Source organism: Bombina bombina, chromosome 4 (assembly GCF_027579735.1).
Source record: "Bombina bombina isolate aBomBom1 chromosome 4, aBomBom1.pri, whole genome shotgun sequence".
In the NCBI taxonomy this organism is placed as follows: Eukaryota; Metazoa; Chordata; class Amphibia; order Anura; family Bombinatoridae; genus Bombina; species Bombina bombina.
Window position 1 is genome coordinate 747,419,074 of NC_069502.1, and position 26,879 is coordinate 747,445,952.

Here is a 26,879-nt window from a genome sequence, read left to right on the forward strand (position 1 = left end):
TCTGACCCCTACGCTTCCTGGAAAAACTGTCCCATCAGGGGACTTGCAGAAAAGCCCTTCTCCAGTTCATCCTGGAGAACAGAATAAGTAGGTCCTCCACACCTTATAACAGATGTGACAAGCAACCAGCTTACAAGCTTGAATGAGAGTAAAAATAACTCAGAAAACCTTCTCTTGGCTAGGACTAAGCGTTCAATCTCCACTCAGTCAGCCTCAGAGAATCTAGACATTGATGAACAAAGAGACCTTAATTAGCAGATCCCTGCGACAAGGCAACTTCCACGGAGGATAAATTAGATTGAACCTCCAAGGCACCGCTAATGCATCTGTTAGCGCTGCCTGAGGATCCCTGTACCTCGACCCATATCTGGGTAGCTTGGTATTGAGACGTTATAAGATTTTCCTCTTGCAAATCTCTGCAAACACTTGGGATGGACAGACCATTCTCCCGGATGGAAGGATTGTCTGCTGAGGAAATCCACTTCCCAGTTGTCCACACCCGGAATGTAGATCGCTGACAGCGAACAAATGTGGGTCTCCCACACACCAGAATCCGAGATACTTCCCTCATAACTAGGGAGCTTCTCGTTCCCCCCTGATGGTTGATGTAAGCCACCGAGGATATATTGTCTGATTGGAATCTGATTAACTGGGACGAACCCAGCAGAGACCAAACCTTCAGAGCATTGTATATTGCCCGAAGATCCAAAATGAGATCAGGAGGGAGCTTTACCTCCTGAGACCAGAGGCCCTGTGCATTACTGGCACCCCAAACAGCTCCCCATCCTGACAGACTCGCAACCGTAGTCAGAATCACACAAGATGGTCTTGAGACGGACGTCCCTCAGGACAAGTGCTCCGGACAAAACCACCAATAGAACGATTCTCCCGATTGGTTGTCCAGAGGAATCTGTTGAGACAGATCTGAATGATCGTCGTTCCACTAGTTCAGCATGCGCAGTTGCAACAGTCTGAGGTGAAACCTGGCAAAGGAAATTATGTCCAAGCTGGACAGCATGAGACCAATCACCTCCATACACCGAGCCACAGATGGCCTTAAGGAGATCTGGAGGGCAAGACATGTTGAAGCTAGCTTGCAACGTCTCTGGTCTGTTAGAAATATTCTCATATCTATGGAGACTATTATAGTACCCGAGAATTCTACCCTGGTACTGCCTTCCATGGGATCGAAGAAGACCGAGGAGATATTCCGAATAGTCCACTCATTGAAGAATTTCTTTAGCTAGACCAAACGGAAGGGCCATAACCTGGAAGTGCTGGTCCAGGAATGCAAACCTTGATTGGTACCTGAAGGGAGCATCCTTCAGATTTATCGTGGTCATGAACTACCCCACTTAAACGAGGGGAAGAATGAACATTATAGTCTCCATCTTAAATGAGAGGACATTTAAAAACCTGCTTAAGCACTTTAGGTTAACAATCTGATGGAAGTTCCCTCCTTCTTAGGGACCACGAAAGGTTTGAATAGTATCCCAAACCTCTCACTGCGATAGGAACCGGGACAATAACTCCTAGAGGACAGATCCCGTACACACCCCAAAAGGGTTTCCCTCCTTTCTGGTCAGGAAGACAGGAGGAATCTGCCCTTGGGTGGCTGAGACTTAAAACCCATCTTGTAACCCTGAGCTATGACCTCTAGGACCCAATGATCCTGCACTTTCCTGAACCAAGCGACTAAAAAGAGCGACATACTGCCCCCTATATGATCCAGAAGAGAACCGGGGACCGCACAATTCATGCCGGCATAGACACAGCGGGCTTCTTGCTCTGCTCGGATTTATTCCAGGACTGAGCCGGCTTCCAAGAGCTCTTGGTTTGCTCTGGCTTAGCGGCGGACTGCTGACATGGGCTTCATCAGAACGAAAATCGTCCCTTAGATTAGTTCATATACTCTTGTGGTAGGAGGGCATCCTTGCCCCCTGTGACCGTGGAGATAATTGAGTCCAGGCCTGGACCAGACAAAATCATTCCCTTAAAGGGAGGAAAGAAGTTTAGATATAGAAGTCATATCCGCAGACCATGACTTCAGCCAGAGCCCGACGGCCTGAACATAAAAAGCTGAAGCGATGGCATTCAAGCGAATAAACTGCCTAATAGCAGTACAGATAAAAGAATTAACAACCCTCAAGGCCGTAAATCTTTTCTGAGTAACGTCGAGGGGACCCTCCACTCCGATCGAATCCTATGAGTCACACCAGAAGGTACTTTCTCCAGTAACAGCAACAGCCGCCGCCGGTTGAAACAAATCCGTATGTTGAAACATCTTTCTTAACAGTTTCCATCTTTTATCCATGGGCTCTTCAAACGAAGAACTATCCTTGAACGTAGTACGTTTAGCAAGGGTGAAGATAACGAAATCCCATTTATGGATGGAACCTCACAACTCCATTGATAGTCCAGGACCGGGGACAATTTGTTAAAAGGGAGAAGAGAGGGAAAAGGAATCCAATCCTGTCCCATTCATTATAATGTTCGCCATCTAACAGGAGCAGGGAAGGATAAGGTACCACCCTGTCAAACTAACCAATTTAGGAATTAAAGGTTCATCAGGCAATTTGGCCTCTGGAACCTCTGAATTTGCCAAAAACTTCCTTTAGAAGAAAGCGCAAATTCCTAAACTAAAGTCTGGTTCCTCCGCAGCCGGAGGTTTAGAGGCAGCAGACTCCGACCCAGAATGTTCATACTCTGAAGTCTCAGTAAGAATTTCATCCTTCGGTAACCCTCAGTTAAATCCAATAAATTATCTGATGTGCTTTGGGAAGGAGTGTAATATGTGACCTTTAGCTTACGCTTAGCAGGGGGAGGTAAAGCATTAAAGGCTGCAAACAACGCTGTCTGAACTGCGCAGTAACGTCTGGTGAAAAAAGTCCCCCTCCAGATGGAGGATCAGCAATGCTACGGGAAAACTGCATGTGTAGAGATATACAAATGTAGGGTACGCACCTCACTGGACGACAACTCCTCAGAGGTGGACGGCTCCGTGGTCTCAAATGTTTGATATTATCACATTATCAAGGCATATGGAACATAATTGAGAGGGTAGAACTAAGGCCACCTCACCATATAAACAGGAATTACTCATTAGGAATAGAGGGAGTGCCCTCTAAAGTAACAGAATCCTCCATCGCTAGTGCAATAATCAGAGAACTAGAGAAATAAAACATCTTATTTTATTCAAATAAAACAGCATCCTTATACCCCAAAGGCTGGGGCACTCACTACCTCCTATGACCCAGACAGTACAGAGATTTATGACTCTTCTCTAATAGACACCCGGTCAGGAAAAAGGGAATTAATCACATGGTGAACAATGAAGGACCGTCCCTGCTATGAGAAAGCGCACCAAGCTTGTAAGCTGCATGGCTCTCAAAGTGAAACCTGTATATTCCAAAACAGCCTATGAGCTCATAACATCTCACAAAAAGCAGCATAAAACCAAACATATTAGATTATTCTCCCCTGTTCAATAATCCCCCTAAGGAGATATTAACCCTGGATTCTATACAAATAAAAGGAGTCACACTGTGACCCTGTCTTCTTGTGTTATCATACATGTATAAAAAGGAAATTTATGCTTACCTGATAAACTGATTTCTTCTACGATACGACGAGTCCACGGATTCATCCTTACTTGTGGGATATTATCCTCCTGCTAACAGGAAGTGGCAAAGAGCACCACAGCAGAGCTGTATATATATAGCTCCTCCCTTCTCTCCACCACCAGTCATTCGACCGAAGGTATAGGAAGAGAAAAGAAAAGCTAAAACGTGCAGAGGTGACTGAAATTTTGAAATAAAATATAATCTGTCTTAAAATGACAGGGAGGGCCGTGGACTTGTCGTATCGTAGAAGAAATCAATCAGGTAAGCATAAATTTCCTTTTTTTCTACTAGATACGAGTCCACTGATTTATCCTTACTTGTGGGATACAATACCAAAGCAACAGGACACGGATGAACGGGAGGGACAAGACAGATACCTAAACGGAAGGCACCACTGCTTGAAGAACTTTTCTCCCAAAAATAGCCTCAGAAGAAGCAAAAGTATCAAATTTGTAAAATTTGGAAAAAGTATGAAGGGAGGACCAAGTCGCAGCCTTACAAATCTGTACAACAGAAGCATCGTTTTTAAAAGCCCATGTGGAAGCCACAGCTCTAGTAGAATGAGCCGTAACTTTTTCAGGGGGCTGAAAATGCCAAAATGCCAAAAAGAAAGAGGTAGCCGTAGCTTTTTGACCCCTACGTCTTCCAGAATAAACAACGAATAGAGAAGATGTTTGACGGAAATCCTTGGTCGCTTGTAAGTAAAACTTCAAAGCCCGAACCACGTCCAAGTTATGTAACAGACGTTCCTTCTTAGAAGAAGGATTAGGACACAAAGAAGGAACAACAATTTCCTGATTAATATTCTTATTTGAAACAACCTTAGAAAGGAATCCAGGTTTAGTACGCAAAACCACCTTATCAGAATGGAATATAAGATAAGGCGAATCACATTGTAAAGCAAAAAGCTCAGAAACTCTTCTAGCAGAAGAGATAGCAACTAAAAACAAAACTTTCCAAGATAAAAGCTAAATATCTATGGAATGCATGGGTTCAAACGGAAACCCTTGAAGAACATTGAGAACTAAATTCAAACTCCATGGCGGAGCAATAGGTTTAAACACAGGCTTGATTCTGATTAAAGCCTGACAAAAAGACTGAACGTCTGGGACATCCGCCAAATGCTTGTGTAGTAAAATTGACAAAGCAGAAATTTGTCCCTTTAAGGAACTAGCTGATAATCCCTTCTCCAATCCTTCTTGGAGAAAGGACAAAATCCTAGGAATCCTAACCCTACTCCATGAGTAGCCCTTGGATTCGCACCAATAAAGATATTTACGCCATATCTTATGATAAATCTTTTTCGTGACAGGCTTGCGAGCCTGAATCAAAGTATCAATGACCGACTCAGAGAATCCCTGCTTAGATAAAATCAAGTGTTCAATCTCCAGGCAGTCAGCTGCAGAGAATTTAGATTTGGATGTTGGAACGGACCTTGAATGAGAAGGTCCTGTCTCAATGGAAGTTTCCACGGTGGAAGAGAGGACATGTCCACTAGCTCCGCATACCAAGTCCTGCGTGGCCATGCAGGCGCTATTAGGATTACCAAAGCTTTCTCCTGTTTGATTCTAGCAATCACAAGAGGCAGGAGAGGAAATGGTGGAAACACATAAGCCAGGTTGAACGACCAAGGCACTGCTAGAGCATCTATCAGTACAGCTTGGGGATCCCTTGACCTGGATCCGTAACGAGGAAGTTTGGCATTCTGACGAGATGCCATCAGATCCAATTCCGGTGTGCCCCATTGACGAATCAATGATGCGAACACCTACGGATGGAGTTCCCACTCCCCCAGATGAAAAGTCTGACGACTTAGAAAATCCGCTTCCCAGTTCTCTACTCCTGGGATATAGATTGCTGATAGATGGCAAGAGTGAGCCTCCGCCCATCGGATTATCTTTGAAACCTCTATCATCGCTAGAGAACTCCTTGTTCCCCCTTGATGATTGATATATGCTACAGTCGTGATATTGTCCGACTGGAATCTTATGAATTTGGCCAAAGCCAACTGAGGCCACGCCTGAAGCGTGTTGAATATTGCTCTCAGTTCCAGAATATTGATTGGTAGTAGAGACTCCTCCTGAGTCCAAACACCCTGAGCCTTCAGGGAATTCCAGACTGCACCCCAGCCCAAGAGGTTGGCGTCCATCGTCACTATTACCCATGCTGGCCTGCAGCAGCACATTCCCTGGGACAGATGATCCTGTGACAACCACCAAAGAAGAGAGTCTCTGGTCTCTTGATCCAGATTTATCTGAGGAGATAAATTCGCATAATCCCCATTCCACTGTCTGAGCATGCACAGCTGCAGTGGTCTGAGATGAAAGCGAGCAAATGGAACGATGCCCATTGCCGCTACCATTAATCCAATGACCTCCATACACTGAGCCACTGATGGCCGAGGAATGGACTGAAGTGCTCGGCAAGTATTTAGAAACTTTGACTTTCTGACCTCCGTCAGAAATATTTTCATGTCTACAGAGTCTATCAGAGTTCCCAAGAATGGAACTCTTGTTAGTGGAACTAGTGAACTCTTTTCTATATTCACTTTCCAACCGTGAGTTCTTAGAAATGCCAACACGATGTCCGCGTGAGATGTGGTCAGATAAGTTGACGCCTGGATCAAAATATCGTCCAGATAGGGAGCCACTGCTATGCCCCCCGGCATGAAAACCGCCAGAAGGGACCCTAGCACCTTTGTGAAGATTCTGGGAGCTGTGGCCAACCCGAAAGGAAGGGCCACAAACTGATAGCGTTCGTCCAGAAAGGCAAACCTTAGAAACTGATGATGATCCTTGTGGATAGGAATGTGAAGATACGCATCCTTTAGGTCCACGGTGGTCATATATTGACCCTCCTGGATCATTGGCAAAATTGTTCGTATAGTCTCCTTCTTGAACGATGGGACTCTGAGAAATTTGTTTAGGCATTTGAGATCTAAAATTGGTCTGAAAGTTCCCTCTTTTTAGGGAACCACAAACAGATTTGAATAAAACCCCTGTCCTAGTTTTGGAACTGGGCAAATTACTCCCATGGTATAGAGGTCTTTTACACAGCGTAAGAACGCCTCTCTTTTTGTCTGGTCTACAGACAAACGTGAAAGATGAAATCTCCCTCTTGGGAGAAATTCCTTAAATTCCAGCTGATACCCCTGGGTCACAATTTCCAATGCCCAGGGATCCTGAACATCCCTTGCCCAAGCCTGAGCAAAGAGAAAAAGTCTGCCCCCTACTAAATCCGGTCCCGGATCGGGGGCTGCCCCTTCATGCTGTCTTGGTAGCAAGCAGTGGGCTTCTTGGCTTGTTTACCTTTATTCCAGGCCTGGTTAGGTCTCCAGACTGACTTGGATTGAGCAAAATTCCCTTCCTGCTTTGTGGCGGAAGAGGAAGCAGAGGGTCCTCCTTTAAAGTTTCGAAAGGAACGAAAATTATTTTGTTTACCCCTCATCTTCACAGTCTTATCCTGAGGCAGGGAATGACCTTTACCTCCAGTAATGTCAGAAATGATTTCCTTCAATTCAGGCCCAAATAGGGTCTTACCTTTAAAAGGAATAGCTAAAAGCTTAGATTTTGATGACACATCAGCAGACCAAGATTTGAGCCATAACGCTCTACGCGCTAAAATGGCAAAACCTGCATTTTTCGCCGCTAATTTAGCCATTTGAAAAGCGGCATCGGTAATAAAAGAATTAGCTAGCTTGAGAGCCTTAATTATATCCAAAATGTCGTCTAATGGGGTCTCAACCTTAAGAGACTCTTCTAGAGCATCAAACCAAAAAGCTGCTGCAGTAGTAACTGGAACAATGCAAGCTATAGGTTGTAAAAGAAAACCCTGATGAATAAACAATTTCTTTAGAAGACCCTCTAACTTTTTATCCATAGGATCTTTGAAAGCACAACTGTCCTCAATAGGTATAGTTGTACGCTTAGCCAGGGTAGAAATAGCTCCCTCCACTTTAGGGACCGTTTGCCAAGAATCCCGAATGGTGTCAGATATGGGAAACATTTTCTTAAAATTAGGAGGGGGAGAGAACGGAATACCTGGTCTATCCCATTCCTTTGTAACAATGTCCGAAATTCTTTTAGGGACTGGAAAAACATCAGTGTAAGTAGGCACCTCTAGATATTTGTCCATCTTACACAATTTCTCTGGTGGTATCACAATAGGGTCACAATCATCCAGAGTCGCTAAAACCTCCCAGAGTAACAGGCGGAGGTGTTCAAGCCTAAATTTAAAGGACATCACGTCCGAATCTGTCTGAGGCAACACATTTCCTGAGTCTGAAAGTTCTCCCTCAGACAGCAATTCCCCGACCCCCAAATCAGAGCACTGTGAGGGTACATCGGAAATGGCCAATAAAGCATCAGAGGGTTCAGTATTTACCTTAATACCTGACCTACTGCATTTACCCTGTAAAACAGGCAGTTTAGATAATACCTCTGTAAGGGTAATAGACATAACTGCAGCCATATCTTGCAGAGTAAAAGAATTAGACGCACTAGAAGTACTTGGCGTCGCTTGAGTGGGCGTTAAAGGTTGTGACACTTGGGGAGAATTGGATGGCATAACCTGATTCTCTTCAGACTGAGAATCATCCTTAGACATACTTTTATCATCTAAAATATGTTCTTTGCAATGTAAGGCCCTTTCAGTACAAGGAGGACACAATGTAAGAGGGGGTTCCACAATGGCTTCTAAACACATAGAGCATTGACTTTCCTCATTGTCAGACATGTTGAACAGGCTAGTAATAACCACAAAAGTCGTGAAACACTTTATTTATTGAAGAAAACAAATGTTTGAAAAAACAAGTACTGCGCCTTTAAGAAATAAAAAAGTGCACAATTTTTCCAAATCTGCTTAAAAATGTTAACAAACTTTTAATTTTAACGTATACCTTTCCGATATTGCACCACAAGCAAGGGGCAAATTAACCCTCTAAATGAGCAATGTAACACAAAACCGTTATGAAAAAAACGTAGACAACCCCCTGCACTTCGCCACAGCTCTGCTGTGGCGCCTACCTGCCCTCAGGGATCTGACAAACGTCTCAATAAGACTCCGGTAGACAATCTCTCAGTTTGGGCCCAACCGAAGCTGAAGTTTGCGGCCTTCTTGACAAAATCAACTGCGCATCTGAGGTGCGAAAAATAGGCCCCGCCCATCATATGCGATGTACTCTCAGCCTAAACAACCTCATGCAAAGCGGTATAGAACTAGCCATGTGGATAAGCATTCCTAAATTGTATGATTATAGCTATGTGAACCCCCAGCACAATGTACAAACACCAGTTATATTGAACCGTTTTGCAATAAAAACCGTTATGCTGCCCCAGTGTCTAAACCATGCTGCCATAATTGCTTGCTGCATTTAGCCCTGATAAAAATTAAATACACAGGATTTCAGTAATACCCCTTCTTATGTCTATAGGTTTACTGCTTACCCCTTCCCTCTTTGGGAACTATGTCAGCCGGTTCTGAAATATCACAGTCTCTTCAGAAGTAAATGACTGAACATACCTCAATGCTTGTAGCATGAAAACGTTCCCCACACTGAAAATTCTCTAGTACTCCTCAGCCATTCTGTGGGAACCCACATGGATCTTAGTGACATCTGCTAAAATCATCCACCTCCAGGCAGAAATCTTCTTCTATATGCTGCCTGAGGAAAATAATACTCACCGGTACCATTTAAAATAAAAAATTCTTGATTGAAGAAAACTAAAAAACATTATTTATGTAAGAACTTACCTGATAAATTCATTTCTTTCATATTAGCAAGAGTCCATGAGCTAGTGACGTATGGGATATACATTCCTACCAGGAGGGGCAAAGTTTCCCAAACCTCAAAATGCCTATAAATACACCCCTCACCACACCCACAATTCAGTTTAACGAATAGCCAAGAAGTGGGGTGATAAGAAAAAAGTGCGAAAGCATATAAAATAAGGAATTGGAATAATTGTGCTTTATACAAAAAAATCATAACCACCACAAAAAAGGGTGGGCCTCATGGACTCTTGCTAATATGAAAGAAATGAATTTATCAGGTAAGTTCTTACATAAATTATGTTTTCTTTCATGTAATTAGCAAGAGTCCATGAGCTAGTGACGTATGGGATAATGACTACCCAAGATGTGGATCTTTCCACGCAAGAGTCACTAGAGAGGGAGGGATAAAATAAAGACAGCCAATTCCTGCTGAAAATAATCCACACCCAAAATAAAGTTTAATGAAAACATAAGCAGAAGATTCAAACTAAAACCGCTGCCTGAAGTACTTTTCTACCAAAAACTGCTTCAGAAGAAGAAAACACATCAAAATGGTAGAATTTAGTAAAAGTATGCAAAGAGGACCAAGTTGCTGCTTTGCAAATCTGATCAACCGAAGCTTCATTCCTAAACGCCCAGGAAGTAGAAACTGACCTAGTAGAATGAGCTGTAATCCGTTGAGGCGGAATTTTACCCGACTCGACATAGGTATGATGAATTAAAGATTTCAACCAAGATGCCAAAGAAATGGCAGAAGCTTTCTGGCCTTTTCTAGAACCGGAAAAGATAACAAATAGACTAGAAGTCTTTCGGAAAGACTTAGTAGCTTCAACATAATATTTCAAAGCTCTAACAACATCCAAAGAATGCAACGATTTCTCCTTAGAATTCTTAGGATTAGGACATAATGAAGGAACCACAATTTCTCTACTAATGTTGTTGGAATTCACAACCTTAGGTAAAAATTGAAAAGAAGTTCGCAACACCGCCTTATCCTGATGAAAAATCAGAAAAGGAGACTCACAAGAAAGAGCAGATAATTCAGAGACTCTTCTGGCAGAAGAGATCGCCAAAAGGAACAAAACTTTCCAAGAAAGAAATTTAATGTCCAATGAATGCATGGGTTCAAAAGGAGGAGCTTGAAGAGCCCCCAGAACCAAATTCAAACTCCAAGGAGGAGAAATTGACTTAATGACAGGTTTTATACGAACCAAAGCTTGTACAAAACAATGAATATCAGGAAGATTAGCAATCTTTCTGTGAAAAAGAACAGAAAGAGCAGAGATTTGTCCTTTCAAGGAACTTGCGGACAAACCTTTATCTAAACCATCCTGAAGAAACTGTAAAATTCTCGGTATTCTAAAAGAATGCCAAGAAAAATGATGAGAAAGACACCAAGAAATATAAGTCTTCCAGACTCTATAATATATCTCTCTAGATACAGATTTACGAGCCTGTAACATAGTATTAATCACAGAGTCAGAGAAACCTCTTTGACCAAGAATCAAGCGTTCAATCTCCATACCTTTAAATTTAAGGATTTGAGATCCTGATGGAAAAAAGGACCTTGCGACAGAAGGTCTTGTCTTAACGGAAGAGTCCACGGTTGGCAAGAGGCCATCCGGACAAGATCCGCATACCAAAACCTGTGAGGCCATGCCGGAGCTACCAGCAGAACAAACTAGCATTCCTTCAGAAACTTGGAGATTACTCTTGGAAGAAGAACTAGAGGCGGAAAGATATAGGCAGGATGATACTTCCAAGGAAGTGATAATGCATCCACTGCCTCCGCCTGAGGATCCCGGGATCTGGACAGATACCTGGGAAGTTTCTTGTTTAGATGAGACGCCATCAGATCTATTTCTGGAAGTTCCCACATTTGAACAATCTGAAGAAATACCTCTGGGTGAAGAGACCATTCTCCCGGATGCAACGTTTGGCGACTGAGATAATCCGCTTCCCAATTGTCTATACCTGGGATATGAACCGCAGAGATTAGACAGGAGCTGGATTCCGCCCAAACCAGAATTCGAGATACTTCTTTCATAGCCAGAGGACTGCGAGTCCCTCCTTGATGATTGATGTATGCCACAGTTGTGACATTGTCTGTCTGAAAACAAATGAACGATTCTCTCTTCAGAAGAGGCCAAGACTGAAGAGCTCTGAAAATTGCACGGAGTTCCAAAATATTGATCGGTAATCTCACCTCCTGAGATTCCCAAACTCCTTGTGCCGTCAGAGATCCCCACACAGCTCCCCAACCTGTAAGACTTGCATCTGTTGAAATTACAGTCCAGGTCGGAAGACCAAGAACAAAAGAAGCCCCCTGAATTAAACGATGGTGATCTGTCCACCACGTCAGAGAGTGTCGTACAATCGGTTTTAAAGATATTAATTGAGATATCTTTGTGTAATCCCTGCACCATTGATTCAGCATACAGAGCTGAAGAGGTCGCATGGGAAAACGAGCAAAGGGGATCGCGTCCGATGCAGCAGTCATAAGACCTAGAATTTCCATGCATAAGGCTACCGAAGGGAATGATTGTGACTGAAGGTTTCGACAAGCTGATATCAATTTTAGACGTCTCTTGTCTGTCAAAGACAGAGTCATGGACACTGAATCTATCTGGAAACCCAGAAAGGTTACCCTTGTCTGAGGAATCAATGAACTTTTTAGTGAATTGATCCTCCAACCATGATCTTGAAGAAACAACACAAGTCGATTCGTATGAGATTCTGCTAAATGTAAAGACTGAGCAAGTACCAAGATATCGACCAAATAAGGAAATACCACAATACCCTGTTCTCTGATTACAGACAGAAGGGCACCGAGAACCTTTGTAAAAATTCTTGGAGCTGTAGCTAGGCCAAACGGCAGAGCCACAAATTGGTAATGCTTGTCCAGAAAAGAGAATCTCAGGAACTGATAGTGATCTGGATGAATCGGAATATGCAGATATGCATCCTGTAAATCTATTGTGGACATATAATGCCTTTGCTGAACAAAAGGCAAGATAGTCCTTACAGTTACCATTTTGAATGTTGGTATCCTTACATAACGATTCAATATTTTTAGATCCAGAACTGGTCTGAAGGAATTCTCCTTCTTTGGTACAATGAAGAGATTCGAATAAAACCCCAGCCCCTGTTCCAGAACTGGAACTGGCATAATTACTCCAGCCAACTCTAGATCTGAAACACATTTCAGAAATGCTTGAGCTTTCACTGGATTTACTGGGACACGGGAAAGAAAAAATCTCTTTGCAGGAGGTCTTATCTTGAAACCAATTCTGTACCCTTCTGAAACGATGTTCTGAATCCAAAGATTGTGAACAGAATTGATCCAAATTTCTTTGAAAAAACGTAACCTGCCCCCTACCAGCTGAGCTGGAATGAGGGCCGCACCTTCATGTGGACTTAGAAGCTGGCTTTGCTTTTCTAGAAGGCTTAGATTTATTCCAGACTGGAGATGGTTTCCAAACTGAAACTGCTCCTGAGGATGAAGGAACAGGCTTTTGTTCTTTGTTGAAACGAAAGGAACGAAAACGATTATTAGCCCTGTTTTTACCCTTAGATTTTTTATCCTGTGGTAAAAAAGTTCCTTTCCCACCAGTAACAGTTGAGATAATAGAATCCAACTGAGAACCAAATAATTTGTTACCCTGGAAAGAAAGGGAAAGCAGAGTTGATTTAGAAGACATATCAGCATTCCAAGTTTTAAGCCATAAAGCTCTTCTAGCTAAAATAGCTAGAGACATAAACCTGACATCAACTCTGATAATATCAAAAATGGCATCACAGATAAAATTATTAGCACGTTGAAGAAAAATAATAATATTATGAGAATCATGATCTGTTACTTGTTGCGCTAAAGTTTCCAACCAAAAAGTTGAAGCTGCAGCAACATCAGCCAATGATATAGCAGGTCTAAGAAGATTACCTGAACACAGATAAGCTTTTCTTAGAAAGGATTCAATTTTCCTATCTAAAGGATCTTTAAACGAAGTACCATCTGCCGTAGGAATAGTAGTACGTTTAGCAAGGGTAGAAATAGCCCCATCAACTTTAGGGATTTTGTCCCAAAATTCTAATCTGTCAGACGGCACAGGATATAATTGCTTAAAACGTTTTGAAGGAGTAAATGAATTACCCAAATTATTCCACTCTCTGGAAATTACTTCAGAAATAGCACCAGGAACAGGAAAAACTTCTGAAATAACCACAGGAGATTTAAAGACCTTATCTAAACGTTTAGATTTAGTATCAAGAGGACCAGAATCCTCAATTTCTAAAGCAATTAGTACTTCTTTAAGTAAAGAACGAATAAATTCCATTTTAAATAAATATGAAGATTTATCAGTATCAACCTCTGAGACAGAATCCTCTGAACCAGAAGAGTCATTAGAATCAGAATGATGATGTTCATTTAAAAATTCATCTGCATAAAGAGAAGTTTTAAAAGATTTTTTATGTTTACTAGAAGGAGGAATAACAGACATAGCCTTCTTGATGGATTCACAAACAAAATCTCTTATATTATCAGGAACACTCTGAACATTAGATGTTGATGGAACTGCAACAGGTAATGGTACTTTACTAAAGGAAATATTATCTGCATTAACAAGTTTGTCATGACAATTAATACAAACAGCTGGAGGAACAGCTACCAAAAATTTACAGCAGATACACTTAGCTTTGGTAGTTCCAGCACCAGACAGCGATTTTCCTGAAGTATCTTCTGACTCAGATGCAACGTGAGACATCTTGCAATATGTAAGAGAAAAAACAACATATAAAGCAAAATTGATCAAATTCCTTAAATGACAGTTTCAGGAATGGGAAAAAATGCCAAGGAACAAGCTTCTAGCAACCAGAAGCAATGAGAAATGAGACTTAAATAATGTGGAGACAAAAACGACGCCCATAATTTTTTAGCGCCAAATAAGACGCCCACATTATTTGGCGCCAAAAATGATGCCACATCCGGAACGCCGACATTTTTGGTGCAAAAGAACGTCAAAAAATGACGAAACTTCCGGCGACACGTATGACGCCGGAAACAGAAAAGATTTTTTGCGCCAAAAAAGTCCGCGCCAAGAATGACGCAATAAAATGAAGCATTTTCAGCCCCCGCGAGCCTAACAGCCCACAGGGAAAAAAAGTCAAATTTTTAAGGTAAGAAAAATGATTGATTCAAATGCATTATCCCAAATATGAAACTGACTGTCTGAAAATAAGGAATGTTGAACATCCTGAGTCAAGGCAAATAAATGTTTGAATACATATATTTAGAACTTTAAAAAAAGTGCCCAACCATAGCTTAGAGTGTCACAGAAAATAAGACTTACTTACCCCAGGACACTCATCTACATGTTTGTAGAAAGCCAAACCAGTACTGAAATGAAAATCAGCAGAGGTAATGGTATATATATATAAGAGTATATCGTCGATCTGAAAAGGGAGGTAAGAGATGAATCTCTACGACCGATAACAGAGAACCTATGAAATAGACCCCGTAGAAGGAGATCATTGAATTCAAACAGGCAATACTCTCCTCACATCCCTCTGACATTCACTGCACGCTGAGAGGAAAACCGGGCTCCAACCTGCTGCGGAGCGCATATCAACGTAGAATCTAGCACAAACTTACTTCACCACCTCCATAGGAGGCAAAGTTTGTAAAACTGATTTGTGGGTGTGGTGAGGGGTGTATTTATAGGCATTTTGAGGTTTGGGAAACTTTGCCCCTCCTGGTAGGAATGTATATCCCATACGTCACTAGCTCATGGACTCTTGCTAATTACATGAAATAAACTATCATTTTAACACCTCTTTCACTTTACCTCTTCCTATTACTAGTATAGGCAAAGCGAATGACTGGGGGTGGAGAGAAGGGAGGAGCTATATATATACAGCTCTGCTGTGGTGCTCTTTGTCACTTCCTGTTAGGAGGATAATATCCCACAAGTAAGGATGAATCCGTGGACTCGTCGTATCTAGTAGAAGAAATATGAAACGATCTTACCAGAATCTACGCTGTGGAACAGGAACAAGGCCATTCAAGTGTGACAGATAGTAACATCACTTCTGACATGGACTTGAGTAAATAAAGCAGGCAGCAAAACTCGTCAACGCTGATTGCCTATGGAGCTGTTAATATGAGTCGGGATGGTTTTGCAGAAAGACTCTCCCTGCATCTCTGGACTCTAACTTTCATCCATGCTCTCACTGAGAGGCTGACAGGACTACTTAAAACTCCAGTCCCATCTCGAAGAGTACTACCCTCCATAAGAGACTACTCCGAAATCTTCTAACACTTCTCTGCCAACCTCCTGTGACGAAAGGCAAAGAGGAAGTGGGGGAGGTATTTAAGCCTTTGGCTGGGGTGTCTGCCTCCTGGTGGCCAGGTTCAGTATTTCCCACAAGTAAGGAATGCAGCTGTGGACTCTTCCCATATTAAGATGGAGATTAAACTATAAGCAATTTCTTTAGTATTAGTTAAACATATTTACTACTGCTTAAACAAATGTCTATTACAGTGATTTAGATTTTATAGGAAAAAGAAAAGGTTTTTGTAAGATTTAAATGTAAACCATTGACTAGATGGATTCAACACACTGCAATGAACTCTCAGACACCTAGTGGGCTAAGATCCACTTAAATGGACACTAAAATCAAAACTTTCATAATTCAGATAGAACATGCAATTTTAAGCATCTTTATTTACTTCCATTATTACTTTGTTCCCAGTGTTTTTATATGCACACTTCGAAGCACCAGTTGTTCACAGTATATACATATATGAGTTTGTAACGGGCTGTCACATAATACAGCATGCAGGTAAACTAAGCAATAGTTTTTCACAAAAAAGAAAAATCTACTGATAATCTAAAATTCAAAAGTGCTACTGCATTATCTTGTGTATTTTTGGATTATATTTAAAGTTATAGTGAAACCTAGCGTTTGTGAAACGCTAGGATTTACCAGTGCAACAAATTAAAGGGACTTTCAGTCATGAAGTATAAAATACTTCATGACTGAAAGTCCCCTTTATTTGTTGCACTGGTAAATCCTAGTGTTTCACAAATTTACTATCACTTTAGGAGTCAAGCTAAATCTGGAAACACTTACTTGACTTCTTTCTTTGCTTTAGATTTTAAAGGCCGGCCTTTTGGCTTTTTTACAGGAAGTTCTTCAGTTTCTTTAACATCCTCAATTTCCTGAGGTTTAAAATCCTATAAAGAGGAGATACAAATTCAAACATAGAATCAAACATACACCAGATCTTTAATTAAAAACAGAATTTATGTTTGCCTGATAAATTACTTTCTCCAACGGTGTGTCCGGTCCACGGCGTCATCCTTACTTGTGGGATATTCTCTTCCCCAACAGGAAATGGCAAAGAGCCCAACAGGAAATGGCAAAGAGCCCAGCAAAGCTGGTCACATGATCCCTCCTAGGCTCCGCCTTCCCCAGTCATTCGACCGACGTAAAGGAGGAATATTTGCATAGGAGAAACCATATGATACCGTGGTGACTGTAGTTAAAGAAAGAAAATAAATTATCAGACCTGATTAAAAAACCAGGGCGGGCCGTGGACCGGACACACCGTTGGAGAAAGTAATTTATCAGGCAAACATAAATTCTGTTTTCTCCAACATAGGTGTGTCCGGTCCACGGCGTCATCCTTACTTGTGGGAACCAATACCAAAGCTTTAGGACACGGATGAAGGGAGGGAGCAAATCAGGTCACCTAGATGGAAGGCACCACGGCTTGCAAAACCTTTCTCCCAAAAATAGCCTCAGAAGAAGCAAAAGTATCAAACTTGTAAAATTTAGTAAAAGTGTGCAGTGAAGACCAAGTCGCTGCCTTACATATCTGATCAACAGAAGCCTCGTTCTTGAAGGCCCATGTGGAAGCCACAGCCCTAGTGGAATGAGCTGTGATTCTTTCAGGAGGCTGCCGTCCGGCAGTCTCATAAGCCAATCTGATGATGCTTTTAATCCAAAAAGAGAGAGAGGTAGAAGTTGCTTTTTGACCTCTCCTTTTACCAGAATAAACAACAAACAAGGAAGATGTTTGTCTAAAATCCTTTGTAGCATCTAAATAGAATTTTAGAGCACGAACAACATCCAAATTGTGCAACAAACGTTCCTTCTTTGAAACTGGATTCGGACACAAAGAAGGCACGACTATCTCCAGGTTAATGTCTTTGTTAGAAACAACTTTCGGAAGAAAACCAGGTTTAGTACGTAAAACCACCTTATCTGCATGGAACACCAGATAAGGAGGAGAACACTGCAGAGCAGATAATTCTGAAACTCTTCTAGCAGAAGAAATTGCAACCAAAAACAAAACTTTCCAAGATAATAACTTAATATCAACGGAATGTAAGGGTTCAAACGGAACCCCCTGAAGAACTGAAAGAACTAAATTGAGACTCCAAGGAGGAGTCAAAGGTTAAACACTAAAAAACTCTAAGCCATCTCCGTGGAGATGTTGCCTGTACAACGGCAAAGAGAATGACTGGGGAAGGCGGAGCCTAGGAGGGATCATGTGACCAGCTTTGCTGGGCTCTTTGCCATTTCCTGTTGGGGAAGAGAATATCCCACAAGTAAGGATGACGCCGTGGACCGGACACACCTATGTTGGAGAAATCTGTTGTAAAGGTTAATCGAGAAGTATGAATTTCCTGACTCATATTTATGCCACTATTACTGATATTTGTAGACTTCTTTATGAAACCTAGCATACCAGTTACAGTGACCAGCTGCACAGTCTGGATTACAAAATATACAGACTGCATACTTTTTGGAGGACCTTAAAAAACAAAAAAACAAACAAACAAACACCCTTTAAAGGGACTGAGCTATCCATGAAATAAATGTTAGATTTTTAAAAAATATTACCAAATAGAAGGTTTACTATTTTATATTTTTGTTTATCATGTTTTGATGATTAAAGGGACAGTATACTCTCATTTTCATATAACTGCATGTAATAGACACTACTATAAAGAGCAAGATGCCCAGATACGGATATAAAAATCCAGTATAAAACGGTTTAAAGACTTACTTAGAAACTCTCAGTTTAGCTATGTTGAAAAGTTATCTGGAAAGCCCATTACAAGTGGGAAATAAGACACTCCCCCTCCCTTTGCATATGAAAAGACCCTTTACACAAACAGGGGCAAGCTGAAGAGGGTAGCTGACGGTATTCACATCAAACTTTGGGGCTTGGTTAGGATTCTGAAAATCAGAGCAATGCTATTTAAAAATAAGCAAAACTATACTTTAAAAAAAAAAAAAAAATCAAACTTTATGGGCTATATAAATAGATCATCTACAAAACATATATGCAAAGAAAAAATGAGTGTATAATGTCCCTTTAACCTCATATACTTGAATATTTTCTTTAAATAGCTGAAGGCAACATAAAATGATTAAATGAGTTAAAACACTTACAGTGCTTGACAATTCTACACCTGGGATGTGACATTTTTTGGTTTCACCCAACTTTAAAGTTGTTTACCCCCCTTAACTTTACAAACCCATCTCAGGAGCCAGTAAAACAAAAACATAATTTATGCTTACCTGATAAATTCATTTTTTTTTTCTTCTTGGTGCTTAGGGTCCACAAAAATCCTTACTGTTGGGAATTCATCACCTGACCACCAGGAGGAGGCAAAGACACCCTACAGTAAAAGCTTTGATATCTCTCTTACTTCTTGTTCCCTCCCAATATTTAATTTAGCCAATTACAGGAGGAGAAGAAGAAAGAAAAATAGTAGGGTAAAGAGCTGCAAACTAGAACTGCCGCCATAAGCAAAACTGGAGAAGGTTTGTGGACTCTCACCATCAAGAAAGAAATTAATTTATCAGTTAAGCATAACTTATGTATTCTTTGCAATGGCCACGAAAATCCTTACTGTTGGGTGGGACAAAAAAGAGAAGACAGGCACCTATTTACTATGAACTACAGGGCCTACCAACCAAACGTTACTTCAACCAAGATAAACATCAAAAGGAGGAATATGAAGTAATTCTACAAAGAAGCTTTACTGAAGCCCCCTTCTTGTCCAAGCAGTAGATAAACAAGTTGAAATACGCAAAAGGAGGTAACTGACTCACCTCATATAAGCTCTAAGAAATAGACGCCTAAACCATGAAGCTACAGAAACAGATGATCCATTCCAGCCCTTACATTTACCTTTAAAACCAATAAACTGGAAGACTGACGAAATTCTCTAGTAGCCCGAAGACAAAAAAATGTAATGCCCAGACTACCCTCAGGAAGTGCGATAATCACTCTGACGAAGATTTTGAATTAGAACATAGGTTCAAAATGGATGAAGTTGCAATACCCCTTAAAACCAAGATCAAATTTCAAGGAGGAAAAAATAAAAAGGACTTGATAACAGGATTGAAACTAACCAAAGCATGAATACATTTCCGATAACTGCAGAAAGTGACCTTAGGCTCAAACAGAGCCTGCTGTAAAACCTTAACAAGATTAAGACTCCAGGGAGGAGTAACCGGTTTAAACACAGGCAGGATCCTGACCAAGGCCTGACAAAACAATTGCATGTCTGGCACATCCGCCAAACGCTTGTGCAAAAAAATAGACAATGCCGGAATCTGACCCTTCAGAGTACTAGCCGACAAACCCTTCTCCAGACCATCCTGGAGAAAGAACAAAATCCTAGGAATCCCGACTCTACTCCACTAGTATCCTTTGGATTCACACCAATACAAATATTTACACCAAATCTTATGGTAGAGCCTATGAAACACAGGCTTATGAGCCTGGATCAAGGTCTCAATGACCGACTCTGAAAACCCACGCTTAGATAAAATTAAGCGTTCAATCTCCAAGCAGTCAGCTTCAGAGAAACAAGATTTGGATGAAGGAAGGGACCCTGAAGTAGAAGGTTCTTTCTCAGAGGAAGTCTCCAAGGTGGAAAGGATGACATTTCCACTAGGTCTGCATACCAGATCCTGCGAGGCCACGCCAGGGCTATGAGAATTACAGGCGCCCTCTCCTGCTTGATCCGAGCAATGACCCTTGGAAGGAGAGCGAATGGAGGAAACAGGTTTGCTAGACTGAAGTTCCAAGGAACCGCCAGAGCATCTATCAGAACTGCCTGTGGATCCCTTGACCTCGAGCCATATCTCGGGAGCTTGGCATCCTGTCGAGAAGCCATGAGATCCAGTTCAGGCTGCCCCCATTTGAGAGTCAAACTGGAAAACACCTCCGGATGAAGTTCCCACTCCCCAGGATGAAAAGTCTGTCTGCTCAGAAAATCCGCTTCCCAATTGTCCACTCCTGGGAAGTGAATCGCACAAAGAGAGCAGTTGTGGGTCTCCGCCCACTGAATAATTCGGGCCACCTCTGTCAAGGCTAAGGAACTCCGAGTGTTGATGTACGCCACCAAGTTAATATTGTCCGACTGGAACCTGATAAACCGGGCTAAAGCAAGTTCCCTGGGAGAGATGGTCCTGAGACAACCACCACGGAAGAGAGTCTATTGTCGCCTGATCCAGGTCTATTCACGGAGACAGATCCGCATAGTCCCCGTTCCATTGCCTGAGCATGCATAACTGCAGAGGTCTGAGATGGAACCGAGCAAACGGAATGATGTCCATGTAAGCCCCCATCAGACCAATTACCACCATACATTGAGCCACTGACGGCTGAGGAGAGGACTGAAGGGCAAGAGTCGAAAATCTTTGTTTTTCTGACCTCCGTCAGAAATATCTTCATTAACAGGGAGTCTATTATGGTTCCCAAAAACACAACCCTTGTAGCTGGAATCAGAGAACTTTTTTACCAGATTCACCTTCCACCCGTGGGACCGAAGAAAAGAAGAGATCTCCATATGAGAGTTTGCTTGTTTAAAAGACAGCGACTGCACCAGAATGTCGTCTAGATATGGCGCCACTGCAATACCCCGAGACCGAATCACTGCCAAAAGAGCCCCCCAGAACCTTTGAGAAAATTCTGGGGGCTGTGGCAAGGCCGAATGGAAGGGCCACAAACTGAAATTGATTGTCCAAGAAGGCGAATCTCAAACTTGTGATGATCCTTGTGACTGGAAACATGAAGGTACGCATCCTTTAGGTCTAAGGTTGTCATGAACTTGGACCAAGGAAAGAATGGAACGTATATTCTCCATCTTAAATACAGATATATGAAGGGCGCTTGGAAGCTGAGGGGTATGGTTTATTATGTCTATGACTTGTTAAAAATATTAAAGATGAGTTATTGTGCTACCAAGTATCGATATATAGGTGTATATAAACCCATATATAGAACGAAAACAATTTGTATAATAAATCCAACAACTACGTATAAATAATAAATAGAATTTAATCAATATAAAAATACATATAAATCTTGAGTTCAATTAAAATTTTGTTGTGGCCACAACTACTAAAAAATGAGCTAATAATAAAACGATATAGACACTTATCCGTACTAATTCTCCTAATCTATAGACAGTATTAAATATTAAGCTCTAATCAGAATATTTAATATGATCAAAACACATCCTGTGAAAATATAAATGACACTAATAGTGAAGATCTATTGATAGGGTGACACTTAATAGTGAAGAAAACACTTAATAGTGAAGAATTAAAAAGTCTCTTAAAACAAAACAGCCGTGTATTTTTTCTTTATGATTTGGGTGATTGTATCAATACATCACAAGTCTCTTATAAACACTGATACAAATTTAAGATGATGTGCAAAACTGGCTGTTCTCCAGTGTTATGCTGTGACTGAAGTGTTGTAGTGCAGTTTGTGTCCAAATTCAGTTGTAACACATTTCAAAAAAAATGTGTGAAATATATAGATAAATGCTGATCTTTTATCCGTTTTCCTTATGAGAGAAAAAAATTGGTCGTTACTGCAGCTTAACGCTGTGTTATAGCATGTTCCAAACTTATGTGATACTAAGATTGATGTTGATTTTTATCCGTTCTTACGTATATAATATATCAGATATTTGGTATTTGTGCAACTTAACGCTGCGTGAAACGGTGAATGTGTTCAGAGTCAGTGGTTGCTATCTTCCGAATGGGTATGTCCAGTGTTTAATAACAGTTAACTTCTGCAAGTTTTAGTAAGCTTGTAAGTATAATGCGATGTTGTGGCTTTATGACAGACATACCTGGCTGCGCTCCCTGGCCGGCGTTGTCCTTGCACGGCGGAAGTACTCGCATCCGCTTCACTGTCTGATGTAGCCCGGTCTTTTCTCCGCTCCTTCTGTGTGGTCTCTTCCGTGTGGTTTGTCAAACTTTAGCTTTGCTAGTCGCTGTTATACTGATTCCTCCTGCAGTCTGCAGCAGTTGTGCAGCAGTTGTGTAGAAAGAATGACAAGTGCAATAAATCCACAGATTACTTCTACGCGTTTTAGCACTTCAGGTGCCTTTATCAATATATTCTCCATCTTGAAGGATGGTACTCTGAGAAACTTGTTTAGACACTTCAGGTCTAAGATTGGCCTGAAAGTTCACTCCCTTTTGGGAACTACAAACAGATTTGAGTAAAATCCCAGACCCTGTTCCTGTGGAGGAACTGGAACTATTACCCCCAGAGCGGCAAGGTCCTTGACACAATGTAAGAACGCTTCTCTCTTTATCTGGTCTACAGATAATCTGGAGAGGAGAAAGGTGCCTCTGGGAGGAAAAGGTCTTTTGTATCCCTGGGAGACGGTGTCCACTGCCCAGGGATCCGGAACATCTCTTATCCAGGCTTGAGGAAAAAAAGTGTCTGCACCCTACTGGATCCGCTCCCGGATCGGGGGCCGACCCTTCATGCTGACTTGGAGTGGAGTGAGCTGCGGGCTTTTTAGACTTCTTCCCCTTATTCCAAGACTGGCTAGGCTTCCAGCAAGATTTGGCTTGATCTTGCTTGGAGAAGGGAGAGGAAGGCTTGCCTCCAAGTTACGAAAGGAACGAAAATTACTCAGACGTCCTTTCTGCTTATTCTTTTTATCTTGAGGAAGAAAAGAACCCTTCCCTCCTGTAATATCCTAGATAATTTCAGCCAAACCAGGCCCAAACAAGGTCTTACCCTTGTAGGGGCTCGCCAAAAGCGTTGACTTAGATGAAACATCCGCAGACCAGGACTTCAACCACAAGGCTCTGCAAACTAGGTCCGCAAAACCAGACTTGCAAGGAAGAATCCGTAATAAAGGAATTGGCTAACTTAAGGGTCTTACTCCTGTCCTGGATCTCCTCAAGAAGAGTATCTGTCTAAAGAGAATCAGACAATGCATTAAACCAGTAAGCTGCAGCGCTGGTCACAGTGGCAATACACACCGCAGGCTGCCATTGGAGACCCTGGTGAACATACATCTTCTTTAGCAATGCCTCCAATTTCTTATCCTTTGGATCCTTAAAAGATCAACTATCATCTATGGGAATAGTAGTCCTCCTAGCCAAAGTGGAGATCGCTCCTTCTACTTTAGGAACCGACTGCCATTACTCCTTAATGGAATCCGCTATAGAAAAAATCTTCTTGAAAATAGGAGATGGAGAAAAGGTAATACCGGGTCTCTCCCACTCCCACGCAATAATCTCTGTAGCACGGTCTGGTACAGGAAAAACCTCCACCGCTGAGGGTAAATCAAAGTACTTGTTTAGCTTACTAGACTTTTTAGGGTTGACTACGACAGTCGCATCAGTCGTCCAAAGTAGCCAAAACCTCCTTAAGTAATAAGCGAAGGTGTATTAGCTTAAATCTGAAAGATTCAACTTCAGCATCAGAAGAAGGAATTACACTATCTGAGTCCGAGATTTCACCCTCAGATGCTACTGACGTATCTTCTTCCTCCTCAGACTTTTGAAAAAGGGCACCCTGGGTAGGCACAACTTGATCAAAAACCCTACCAACTGATTCCTTAAGTTTCCTTTTACACCTTCCCTGCAGCATGGGGAAAGAGGACAATGCCTCAGATGCCGCAGAGGATACCTGGGTAGCAATGTCCTGTAAAGAAAATCCTACTGGATTGTGAGAGGAAACGCAGGGCACTGCATGTGGAGACTGAAAAGGTTGGGACACAAGGAGAAAGCTGCGGCATATCTGCTACAGGAGACACCTGAACAGCATCCGCCTGGGATAATGGTGGCTCATGATCAAACATCTTTTATCTCTATAGCTCAAAGTTCTCTCAATACATGAGGAACAAAAAGGAACTGGAGGTTGCACGTGGGCATCAAAACAGAGCGGCAAACAAACTGTAAAGCTTCTTGATCCATCCTTACAATAATGCAGATAAAAATAGAAAATAAAATAAGCTTTTATTTTAACCTCAAATAACAGTACTGTAAATAATGCTTAACTCTGTTTAAACATTAGCAGACAAATAGCGCAACAACCCCAGGCAACCTAAACACCTCAGCAGCCTTACTGAGGTGCCTACCTGTCCAGCAGCTTTAGATCTAAATTCCCTTCACAGATAATCTGATCCGGACCTGCGATGGCAATGAACAAACACACAGGAGCAGCCGACAACTGCGTCACAACTCCGCAGTCTGTCTCCAACAGTCGCATCTAAAGGCACACCAAAGGAGAAAGAACCGCCTCTACAAGGACCCTCCCCTTTATGTATTGAGTGGTCCCGGCAGACCAAATCTCCTAACTTGCCATAAATGCTTAACTCAGCTTGCGCAAGTGAAGTAAAACAGGGCCATACAAAAAGTGAAAGTACAGTCCGTATGTAAAACGGAGCTAACTGAGCCACCAATATTAATAATTCTAATCAGTGTCTCAAATGCCCGCAACACTGCCTGATTAACCCCACATAAAGTTTAATAAAAACGTCCCTATTATGTTAAACAGCCCTTAGCTGCTAAAAGTGCCAAATTCTCCTTGTAAAGAAAAAATAAATGGCACTTACCTGAAGACATGCAGCAGGATAGCTCACCTGGTTTGAGAAGGTGCAGCACCTCACATGGAGAAAGAAAGAAAGAAAGAAAGAAAGAAAGAAAGAGAAAGAAAGAATCTGAGTAATCTTACTCAGGCTTTCTGATTAGGACATCAAACTCTTGAGAAAATGCAGTAAGGATTATACCACACAAGTTCCCAAGTGCTCAAAAGCCACCACTGCCCTACTGAAGAGACTGACGTGGACTAAGGCTAGACCCCAGAAAAGACCAGAGTAAACCTACTCTGCTTTTAAAATAATAAAATCTTGATTGAAGAAGACTTCTTATCCGACATCTAAAACTTCACCTCCTCCTTGTACTAAAGGCAAAGAGAATGACTGGGGATTGTGGGTAGGGAGGTGATACTTATCAGCTTTGCTGTGGTGATCTTTGCCTCCTCCTGCTGGCCAGGAGTGATATTACCAACAGTAATTGATGATGATCCGTGGACTCAGTGTCATTAGAAAGAAAGCTGAATTAGTGGACACCGTGATTAATTTAATTTACAGGCTGTAAACAGATCATATAACTTCTATTAAACTGAATACAAGAAATAATCACAAGATACAGACCCTTTCTTTTAGAGTTTCGTGAGTGATGGATCTAGTTGCCCTTCTCGTTCTTGTTACAGGTGGTGAGAATACAAATTGGGAAGGCGTTTGTGGCTCCAATTCTACAACATGGGAAGGAAGTTGGATCTCATCTGCTAATGTGTGATGAAAAAAAAAAGTTTCTGTGATTAAAGTTTTAGTAGCTGTGAAATTAATGTTCTATGTAAGTGCACAAACATGCAGTTCCTGATAGACTATATAGTTAAATGGAAATAAAAGTGGGAAAAGAAAATGTTCTATTGTGTTAGTTATATGCAAGCAATACTGGGACAACGTGCACTGTGCATTTAGCAGCAGCAAACGGGTTAAAGTAAGCACAAAAGGATCAATGTATTACTGGGACCTAGCTAGAATTGGTTAAGGCAGAGTTTTCCAAACTTTTCATGTTGGTGACACTTTAGACCTACATCATTACGCGACACAGTAATTCAGTTGCTCTAGCAAACAGGAGGTTAAACTAACTTGTTTGAGATACGGACACATACATAAATGATATAATAATGAAATGTATTTACAAGTAACAGTATGTATGTGCAAGAATTAACAAAAAGTTTAAAAACACCAATAGCTACTTACTATTGTAATGGGATGTATGAGGTTGATGGGATGAACAGTTTCTGAATATTTAGTGGAATATTAGATAAAGACACTCGCATTTCATCATCAAGCATTTTAAAGCTTCCACTTCCTATCCATATATCAAGAGCAGGAGCAACAATGCACTACTGGGAGCTAGCTGCAAAAAAACACAACACTTTGACTTCTGCTCAGCGTTTAAGCTGTCGCCCTCAGAGCTCTGCGAGTCCGACTAACTACTGCCCGCGCTGCAAACACACTGCTGTCCCACTCACTGACTACACATGCAGTCACAAGCCGATTGAGGAAACTACCTGTGCAGTCAGGAGCCAATATGCCGCCAAAGCCGTCAATGGGAATA

The 26,879-nt window shown here is 41.6% G+C and overlaps 1 protein-coding gene across 2 annotated transcripts in view; it reads right to left on the reverse strand.

The window, feature by feature from the left end:
* Positions 1–26,879, reverse strand: part of AHCTF1 (AT-hook containing transcription factor 1) — a 178,983-nt gene that overhangs the window by 1,402 nt on the left and 150,702 nt on the right. The window contains exons 34-35 of one of the 2 annotated variants that reach the window (XM_053711010.1): positions 25,904–26,034; positions 16,527–16,630 (exon numbers count right to left, since the gene is read on the reverse strand). In XM_053711010.1, coding sequence (XP_053566985.1) covers positions 16,527–16,630; positions 25,904–26,034 — 235 coding nt within the window. Of the gene's footprint in view, positions 1–16,526; positions 16,631–25,903; positions 26,038–26,879 lie in introns of both variants that reach the window. The other variant, XM_053711009.1, reaches the window with a different exon arrangement.